This window comes from Mus pahari, chromosome 3, assembly GCF_900095145.1.
Source record: "Mus pahari chromosome 3, PAHARI_EIJ_v1.1, whole genome shotgun sequence".
Taxonomy (NCBI): Eukaryota; Metazoa; Chordata; class Mammalia; order Rodentia; family Muridae; genus Mus; species Mus pahari.
The window spans coordinates 149,571,970-149,582,251 of NC_034592.1; the positions used below are offsets into that span (position 1 = coordinate 149,571,970).

Below are 10,282 nucleotides of genomic sequence, written 5' to 3' on the forward strand. Positions count from 1 at the left end.
AAAGAAAGACATGTGATGGAGGCATTTTCTCAATTATGGATTCTCTAGCTTGTGTTAAGCTGGCATAAAAATTAACCAATGTAAATAGTGGGTGCAGACACCAAGCCCGATGACCTGAGTTCAGTGTCTGAGAACACAGGAAGGAAGGAGAGCGCCAGCGGAAGGCCAGGGGTCAGGTCCTGCCTCCCAGCATGGCAGAGCTACTCACGTTATCTTCCTCTGACTCAGCTTTGACCCCTGCTCAGCTACGTCAGTGATGACTGCCGTGTGTGTGTGTGTGTGTGTGTGTGTGTGTGTGTGTGTGTGTGTAGAGAGGGAAGACTGAGCATGTACGGGTGAGTGTGTGAGAAATTCATGGCTGGACCTAGGTATGAGGAGTGGAGGTCAGGGACCCGCTGGCGACTGATGCGGTCACTGAATGACAAAATGACCACTGGGTCACCTTTGTCATTGCTTGAGTGAGGGTGCTGAGGTGACAGGGAAGTCTGAAGCTCTCTGTGACCAGTGGGGCGTGGCTGCAGAAGGGTACTTGGATGAACCCCAGGGCCACACCAGGCATCGGTCTGTGGGAGGTTCAGGCCTTTGTCCCAGCATCCTGCCATGCGCTCTTTCTGATCACCACATCTCTAGCTCTGCTGCAGTTGGAGATCTTTGTGAGCGGTGAGCTGTATTGGGGAGACTGGGTAACCAAAGCCCGGGGTCATCACGTGCTCTACTACTACCCATCAGCCCCTGGGTATACCAGGTGTCTTAGTCAGGGTTTCTATTCCTGCACAACATCATGACCAAGAAGCAAGTTGGGGAGGAAAGGGTTTATTTGGCTTACATTTCCATACTGCTGTTGATCACCAAAGGATGCAGGACTGGAACTCAAGCAGGTCAGGAAGCAGGAGCTGATGCAGAGGCCATGGAGGGATGTTCTTTACTGGCTTGCTTCCCCTGGCTTGCTCAGCCTGCTTTCTTATAGAATCCAAGACTACCAGCCCAGAGATGGCCCCACCCACAAGGGGCCTTTCCCCCTTGATCACTAATTGAGGAAATGCCCCACAGCTGGATCTCATGGAGGCACTTCCCCAACTAAAGCTCCTTTCTCTGTGATAACTCCAGCTGTGTCAAGTTGACACAAATCTAGCCAGTATACCAGGTGACCCAGCAGGGCAGACATGCAGCACCCCCGGCAAATACGAAGAACAGAAGACCAAAACACGGCGAGCGCACTGGCCAAGAGCACTGAGTGGCCTTTCTGAGCTGTCCCACGCAGAAGGGGATGGTCTCTGGAGATCTCATGACAAGACAGGACTGTCCCTGTGGAGAGACCCAGTCTCAGACCGGGCCATGCTCTCTAGTTGACAGCTCCAAGGGTTCTCCATCCTGAAGAAATGCCCACTGAGCACCGGGGAGTCAACTCCCAGAGGTCTCTGTCACCCATCATCTCCCGGCTGGCCAGGGCTACAGGCTTTCCAGGGTGTGGTTCCATGCTGGCGCCTTTCCCACGGCCCCACTGACCGCTCTGGACTGCTCTAAAGCATGAGCTGTCATTCATTCCTCTCCACGGCTCACAGTCTCCTCAGACAAGACCCGCAGTGGGCTCCAGCCTCTAGCCATGGCCCATGTGGCCCCTGCAAGAGCCTCTACCACCCCTCAGTGCTGCCTGCCTCCTTCTCCTGCCGTCCCTCCTCTGCCACTCTGGTCCACGTCTGTCCCTTTACACCTCTTGTCCTTACTATTTCTTCTAGACCTCGTTTAGTTTTATTTACAGTATACGGCTTGAGCCTAGTGCCTCACACTGAGCTAACTTCCCCAGATGGTCTTTTGAACTCATTCATTCAGTGACACAGTCAAGCCTTCCTGCTCAATCTCCCAAGTGCCTGGGATGTGGGCCTGAGCACACTGGGAACTTAGCACAGCTGCCTCTGCCCGCTTCAAACCTCCCATGGCTCCGAGGCCCTGAGCAGTCTGTCTGCTCCTGGTAGAATGAGCCCCAGGGGGGCGGGCTTCCCAGCAGTCTCTGCTCCCTGCAGCTCTTACACACTCGTGATGCGTGTTTCACGAATTCCGAGAAGGGCCTGCGATTGTGTCTCCTGTCTTTCCCCAGTCCAGCTCTTCCTGTTTTCTGTCTTAACCAGGTTTGCTGAGAATTCGCTTCTTTTCCTTTCCCTCGCCTTCCTTTCTTCTGTGCTGCGGATGGAGCCTCACACATGCGCAGCAAAGGCTAGAACTTGGGGTTTCACCCCTACCCCCTTATTCCATGCTTCTTTGTTCATTTTAATTTTTGAGACAGGATTTCTGTGACCCAAAGACTTTGGGTTGACCTTGAATTTGCTATGTATGTAGCTGAGGATGGTCTGATCTCTCCCTCTCTCTCTCCCCCTCTCTCTCATTTTTGTTTGGTTTGGTTTGGTTTGGTTTGGTTGTGGAGACAGGACTTCCTGGATTTCCTGTGTAGCCCTCTCTGTCCTGGAACTCACTCTGTAAACCAGGCTAGTCTGGAACTCAGAAATCCGCCTGCCCCTGCCTCCCGATTGCTGCAATTAAAGGCGCTATTACTGCCCCAGCCTAAATGCTTTTAAATAAGCATTTTAAAAAACATCACTTTCCTCATTGCTTGGACAAAGTACCTGATAAAATCAGCTTAAAGAAGGATTTGTGCTGGGCAGTGGTGGCCCACGCCTTTAATCCCAGCACTTGGAAGGCAGAGGCAGGTGGATTTCTGAGTTTGAGGCCAGCCTGGTCTACAGAGTGAGTTCCAGGACAGCCAGGGCTACACAGAGAAACCCTGTCTCAGAAAAGGAGGAGGAGGAGGAGGAGGAGGAGGAGGAGGAGGAGGAGGATTTGTTTGCCCAGTGTGGGATGCATGGCAGCCGGGACTTTGAGTGGCTGGTTACGCTGCGCCCAGTCAGGAAGAGAAAGGAACGCTGATGTTCGTTTTCTCCTTTTCTTATGTCCAGGAGCCCAGCCTATGAGCCAGCGCAGCTCACTTGCAGGGAGGGTATTCCCTCCTCAGCTAACCCAGCCTAGAAGCTTGCTCACAAACCCGTTTCCATGGCGATCCTGAGCCTCTAAGTTGACAGCTGATAGGAATCCTCACTCAAGAATCTGGAGTCTCCTGATGACTTAGACTCCTAAGAGTATGAGAGTATTACGTGCAATTGGCCTGAAAATTCAGTAAATCTGTGGCTGTCGCCCCCTGCCCCCCACTAAGCCAACACTGTGCTTTTTTTTTTGCCTCTGAGAACCTACTTCCTGGCCCTAGGCCATGCTGAGTGAACAGTAAGTCTCTATAGAAGGGAGCCTTGAGACGTTTGGCCAAAGGAACACAGGTTTGTCTAGAGGACTCCACCAAACTCCCAGGCTTTCTGAGGCTGTGTGTTTACCTAAGGTGGCTTGGGAGTTATTAAAGGAACCAAAGGCTCCTACAGCCTAGCTTCATGATGTTACCGCTCTAAGCCAGGCCCTCAGACTGCTGGCTCCTCAAACCCTGGCCCCTGGACACTGCAGTACAGCTCAGTGAAATGTTCTAATGACCTCTAAAACCATAAGCAAGCCAACTGAATGCTTCCTTGGGAGGCTGGAGAGATGGCTCAGCGGTTAAGAACACTGACTGCTCTTCCAGATGGTCCTGAGTTCAAATCCCAGCCACCACCACATGGTGGCTACAACCATTTGTAATGAAAACAGATATATATATATATGTGTGTGTGTGTGTGTATACATGTTTTCTTGGGAGGGTCATGGTCATAGGTATCTTCACAGCAATAAACAGTGACAGAAAGCTGTAGGGACATTTTAATCACTCATGTACCACACCTTCAGTAGCATCAAATCTCCTGTTCGAGCCCTCTGGAGTTACCACAGATGGGAGAACACAGATCAATAAGCCAGAAAACAAACAAAACACCAACCACCATCTTGGGGACACTGGCACAAAGAGGATGAGCTTTTGCCTTTTGTTTGTTTGGTTTTGTTCGGATAGTCTAACTATGTAGCCCCAACTGGCCTAGAACTGGAAACAGAGCGGGCTGACTGAACTCAGAGAGATCCTCCTGCCTCTGCCTCCTGCATGCTGTGTCACTACCGTACCCAGCTCAGGACGAGTGGTGACTGGCAATCCAGCAGGGGACAAAGGCTTCTCCTTCACTGAGGCACATTTGAGGGGCACTGCCCCACCCCCAGTAGAAAGCAACTCAAATGTTCTTTGTGTGTGAATGGGTGAAAAATAAAAAGGCCTGAGTGTTCCTGGGTGTGGTGGAGAAGGTTTACGGTGTATAAAAGGGAGAGCACAGCCAGAGGCAGTCACGGCTTGGTCACGGTCCTGAGTGACTGGGACCAAGCCACACCTTGTGAAAAGGGGCAGGGGAGAGCCAAGAGACCAAGAGGCCAAAGGGCAAAAGGATCAAGTAACCAAACTGTCTTGGTAAAGTAGGGATCGGGGATGCTGAAGGAAGAGAAGCCCAGCCCCTGGAGAAGCCCAGCCTGGCTGGAGAAGTTTAGGGAATGCCAGCCAGGAGGACCCACTACTGAGTAGGGGCTGGGGGATGCTGGGAGAACCGGCGGCGGCCAGACTATGTTTTGATGTTAGTAGGCCTCTCATCCGTTTGTCCCTGTGTGAGAAGCAAAATGGAGCAGAGCGGGGGGGGGGGGGAGTGGTGCCCTAGCCTGGCCTCTTCTTCCATCAGGTCTTACCACCCTGACATCCTCACCCTTGCCCCCAGTGGGCGACATCCCTAGAAACTGTGTGAAGTCCCACCATATACAGACCCGACACCATCTTTCTTAGTATGTGCCCAGCCTCCTTCCCCGTCCCACAGGTCCTGCTGAGTTTCGCCTGCACTCTGGTGCTGTGAGCACACACCTTACCTCTCCAGGTTCTCCACTTCCACCCCACATGGCTTCCACTTTGACCAAGTAACGACCAGCCAGCAGCCTTCTTCCCCAGAATGTTCTGTGGACTGAGTGGCTTCCTGACCTTCTTGCTTTGAGGTCCCTTCATGTGTGGGCAGTGACTAGATGCAGGTGAGGAGAAAACTGGGGGGGATGAGGTGGGGCGGGTGAAGAGATAGCTCAGTGGTTATGAGCATGGATGACTCTTGCGAAGAAGAATCTGAATTCAATTCCCACCACCAACATGGTGGCTCATTAACTCCACCACGTGAGCAAGAGCTCTCTTTTGCCCTTTGTGGGCTCTAACCGTGGAAGGGAGGGAGGGAGGGAGGACCGACGGACAGACAGACAGTAGAGCTGGGGCTCTGTTGATGAGAGCTGGCGACCAAGCATGGAGGCCTGGATGCTAATCCCAGCACCACACAAACTAAGCTTGGTGGTGCATAGCTACCAAAAGTTCAAGATCATCCTCAAGTACATATACAGAACAAGTTGGCGACCAGCCTGGGCTACAGGAGACTGGAAAATTAGTGAAAATGCACACACACCGGGAATGACAAGTCTTCAATTCATAACAGCTTGTGATTACAATGGGAGTTGAATCTGGCAGAAAGCAACCCAGGACCACCCACCCAGAATGTTCTGGAACCAAATCTTCATTTCCCTGGTGTCGCCTGTGTGTGGTGTTCTACAGAGGAAGGGAAACCTCCATGAAAGGCAGCTAGACAGACAACCACCAAGGTTTGGTTATTGAATATGTATTTTTTACTGAAAAAATCATTCATAAATTAACATACAAAAATGTACAAACACATGAGTGAACAATGTAGTGACAAGGACTATTTCTGTGAAAAGTGTTTTTAAAACATCTTTAGGTTTCAGTGCAAAAATGTACCCCTGGCACCTTTTAAAACAAAGAGCAAGCTCACAACAGAGACAGTAATGCTGGGCTAAGCTGGCTGCGTCAGTGCTCATCTGTCGGTGGTGGGTACGTCAGTGTGTATGCTGAGGCTCTGTGCTGTCCTCTGAGGAAGGGAAGCGATGACAGAGTCCCCCATTTTAGCAAAATTAAAGTTTTGCAAATACCCCCTCCCCCAAAGAACCCCTATGCAGAGAGAGGCCTCACACACACACACAAGGCAGGCAGTAGAGGCAGGTCATCCAAGGGTCACTCGTCTGTAGCACTGAGTCATCTGGGCTGCCACAGTACACCAAGGTAACACTCCATTGTCACCGTCATTTTCTTCAAGCAATGACCTATGGTGTGGCCCAGTGGTAGCTCTGGCTGTGACACTGCCCACTCAGTACGTGACTGGGTGGCCAATGACCGACAGTGCCCACAGGAGTCCACACTAAAAACAAACTTGGACATGATTGCAACAGAACAGAAGCGACCCTACTTAAGCAGTAAAAAGACCTTTTCCTTTGTCCCCAGATCTGCATTTTCCTTCAATCAAGTATCAGCCTTTGGCTCAAAACGGTACCCTGTGGCTAGTGTGAGATCGCAGCACTTCAGCCAGGACACATGCCACGTGCACCGTTGTCCCTCCCTGGAAGTCCCTCCAAAGGACACCATGGCTCCAGCACAGTGAAGCACTCCTGGCCTTTGGCGTGGAAACAGAAGAATGAGGGAGAGGGCTCAGTGGCAGAGCACTCGCCTAGCATGGTGGGCCACGGGTTTCACTGCCAGCACTGTGAAACTAACCAAGGGAGGCAGAGGGAGGGTCGAGACCAGGCGGAACCCAGTCTTTATTGCTGTGTGTACCGTAAGACAAAGGCAAGTCAACGCAGCAGTGCAGCTCCTTGCCCAGTGCAAACAGATGACGTGGCTCACCAGCGCTCTCAAGGGCAGGCACCTGCTCTCTCATACGAGCGGGAAGCACTCTGCAGGGCCATCTGTTCCCTAGATACCACACTAGTCTACAAAAAGAACAAAAAACAAGAAAAAAACAAGGCCTGGCCAATCACTCCCACAGTCTGTGGGGATCATCTGTCCTCAGAACCAACTGTGTGATGCAAAACCCCACCCCCACGTATCTACATCCCACCCCCACCCATGTAAACCATGAACATCAAGGGTGCTGAAGGCAAAGAGGCAAAGAGCTTGAGGCCAGAAGCGAGTGCTCCTCAGCACACACAGATCCCTGCTTTAGGGAGCGAGGGCGGGCGGGCACCGAGGCGGCAGACACAGGAAGGAGGTGCCCTTTTCAGTGCACTTTAGCAATTCCTGTCAGGAAGCAGGGGAGGCTGCTGGCCTGATTGGACCCTGGCTGACATGCACCCCAGGGCCACCTGCTCCTGGGCTGAGCCCCTCCTAACCAACTGCTTCTTAGCACAGCACAGTAGCTTCCTAGAAACTAGAAAGGAACCGGTGAACTCACTGAAGCCAGCTGGTCATGCGGGCACAGCCCAGAGAAACTGTGGCCAAGTTCCAAAGAAAAAAGGCAGCAGTCACCCAGCAGCCCCTGTATGTGAGGCCGCTTAGGGAGCTGGAATGTGCTATACAGCACGGGCTGACCTGGAACTTGTGACACAGCTCACACTGGCCTCAAAACTCCTGGTCTCTAGCCCCTGCCATCCACAATGGAGTGACAGGCCTGTGCCCTGGGCCTTTGCCTCCACCTCTCCCTGCACATCCCGGCTGGCTCGCCAGGTCTGTAAGAAGGGAGAGTACTGTGCCCCTAACAGCAGCTCCAGCTTAGGGGCTGAGTCTCCAGGAGGAAGACCCTGGGGGAAGGGGACAGGAAAGGAGGGGCAGAGCAGAGAAGAGGGGCTGCAGTGACCGGAGGTTCTTTGTCCCACCCTGCATCCACTTCCTTCCTAGATGACAGGGACTTGGGAGATGATTCTCAACTGTGTGGGAACCCGGGTGTTTGCCACCCAAGGTGATCTAACATATGAGGCCCTCACTTTGATGTGGAGCCGGCTATAAAATTAAACTTTAAAAAGGCATTTTACATGGCTTATTTACAACTGCACTTCTTCAAGAAGTGACTGTTATGTGTCAATCACCCCAAGCCCCTCCCCTCTACCATCAGTCCCCACCCAAAGCAGAAAATCTTTCTTAAAAAAAAAAAATACAAAAAACAAACAAAAAACCCCCCAAAACCAAACAAAACAAAAACCCTAAACTAAGGCAAATGAAAACCAGAGAGAGCTGCAGAGCTGCAGAGCCGGGCCTTGCAGTCCATCTGCTTCAGGCCAGGGGACTGACCATGGTGGCCTCTGGGCTTGGCCATTCATCTATCCAGGGGCACCTAGCCTGGCCCTGCAGTTCTATGGGTTACAGCTGAGACAGGACCTGGGGAGGGATGGAAGGGAGTGGCAGGGCAGACATCTGTCTTGTGGAATAGACGCCAGTGCTGATGACAGGTGTCCTCAAGTCTCCTGTCCCTGTTGGGCCCTACAACGAAGGCCTTTGTGCGTGTGCTCTGTGACAGTTTTCTGGAACCCTACGGTCCTGTGCTCCACTCTCTTCTGTCCTCCTGTGTCAATCCCCAGGATGGCGGGTCGCAGCCCGTCCAAGGGAGCGGTGGGTAGGCGAGTGCGGCTTCTCTTCGCATCTCAGTACTCAGTCACCTGAGCCAGCTCGGGTGTCAAGTTGACAGTTATGTTTTTATACAAGGCGTCATATGTGACATTCGCAGAGTAGTTCAGGTTGTTGAGACCGTCCAGTCCTTGCCGCTCCTTTGACTTCCTCAGCAGAGCGTACCTGGAGAGCCGAGGACAGAGAGGGATGAGAGCTGACGTCCAGCTTTACAAGCTCAGGGCAGATGCATGGACCAGTCTTCCAGCATCTCACCGAATGCCTCCGAGGCCCAAGGAAACGGAGGCTCCAGAGACGAATCCCAGGTCAGAACAGGAGGGGCAGAAAGTAGTCAGGCTTAGAGCCCTACCGCTCCCTTGTAGATACCTTTACAGCACAGGGGTTAGAAGGTGACCTCAACTCTTTCTGCAGAGGAGAACCGAGCATCTAAATCTCACCAACGGTCACCTAAAATGTCTACCTTGGCTCATCAGGACAGATGCACACCCATGGTGCACACCACACACTGGGGCGGAAAGCCAGTGATTTGCTAATCAGGACAGATATACACCCATGGTGCCCGCCACACACTGGGGTGGAGCTGGTGCAGCCAGCGATTTTAGCACTGAGGGGTCAATGGCCGGAAGATGGAGAGCTGGAGGCCAAGCTGAGGGAAGGAAGAAATCGGCTACCAGCCACCCTGAGGACCAACAAACAGCACCAACCTGCCAAGAAACTGGACCTCTCCTCGATGGTGGTGAGGAATGGACTTGTATTTTCCTGTGTCCCCTTCTGGCCGGCTCACAGAATAGCCTGCATTTTGTACCCTGTCCAAAACCAAAGGAACAACAGTGAGACGCTGAGACCCAGAGACTAGTAAGCTTTAAGACACCTCCTGGCCTCTCCAGCAACAATGTCCAAACTCCTTTTCATGCAGCTCGCTGAGCTAGCTGATGGTTACTTAACATTTCATGGGCAGGTGTGCATGCGTGTGTGTGCACACATGTATGTGCTTGTAAAGGTCAGGAAACAACCTCGAATGTCACTCTTCAGGCACCACGTGACTTTTATTTTTGGAGACAAGGTCTCTCACTGGCCCAGAGCTCATCACACAGATGGACAGCCAGGGGGGTTGAGGTCTCCAATTCCATTTCTGGGATTACAGGTGTGTGCTGAGACCAACAACCTTTTTGAGACAGGGTCTCACTGTGCAGCTCTGACTCCCTATACAGATCTGCCTGACCTGGAGCTCACAGACATCCTCCTGCCTCTGCCTCCCAAGGGCTGAGATTATAGTCATGTGCTACTGTGGTGGTACTGTGACAAAGGTACCTACAGCCTTTAATCTTTGAACACTTGATCCCCAGCTGGCAGTGCTGTTTGGGGAGGCTTAGAAGACATGGCCTTGCTGGAAGAAGCTTTGAGAATTTACAGCTGGCTGGCTCTCTCATGTCCAAGGTGGCAGATGTGTGCTCTTAGCAGCCTGCTCCAGCTACGTGACTGCTGCCTCTCGGCCATGATGACTCTAGTCCTCTGCAGCCCTAGGCCCAGATACATCCACTCCTCTAGAAGTTGCCTTGGCCTTAGTGCTCTATCACAGCTACAGAAAAGTAACTGATACAGCCACCACTCTCAGTGCCTTTAAACAAACAGAAACCATGGTTTCAGAGATCAAAGTCAGTACTTTAACAACTGAGCTATCTCCAGGCCTTCTCTCTGTTTTTAAGAGGAAGAGGGAGGGCCAGGTATGGCACGCCTTTAATCCCAGCACTCGGGAGGCAGAGGTAGGCAAATTTCTGAGTTTGAGGCCAGCCTGGTCTACAGAGTGAGTTCCAGGACAGCCAGGGCTATACAGAGAAACCCTGTCTCGAAAAA

At 52.2% G+C, this 10,282-nt stretch overlaps 1 protein-coding gene across 3 annotated transcripts in view; it reads right to left on the reverse strand.

Annotated features, from left to right (window-relative positions):
• Positions 1-5,629: 5,629 nt before the first annotated feature.
• The window catches only part of B4galt5 (beta-1,4-galactosyltransferase 5), a 52,574-nt gene continuing 47,921 nt past the window's right edge, over positions 5,630-10,282 (reverse strand). For all 3 annotated transcript variants that reach the window (XM_021193441.2, XM_029536716.1, XM_029536717.1), the window contains exons 8-9: positions 9,133-9,234; positions 5,630-8,593 (exon numbers count right to left, since the gene is read on the reverse strand). In XM_021193441.2, the coding sequence (XP_021049100.1) occupies positions 8,446-8,593; positions 9,133-9,234 (250 nt within the window). In that variant the 3' untranslated portion in view covers positions 5,630-8,445. The remainder of the gene's footprint in view (positions 8,594-9,132; positions 9,235-10,282) is intronic.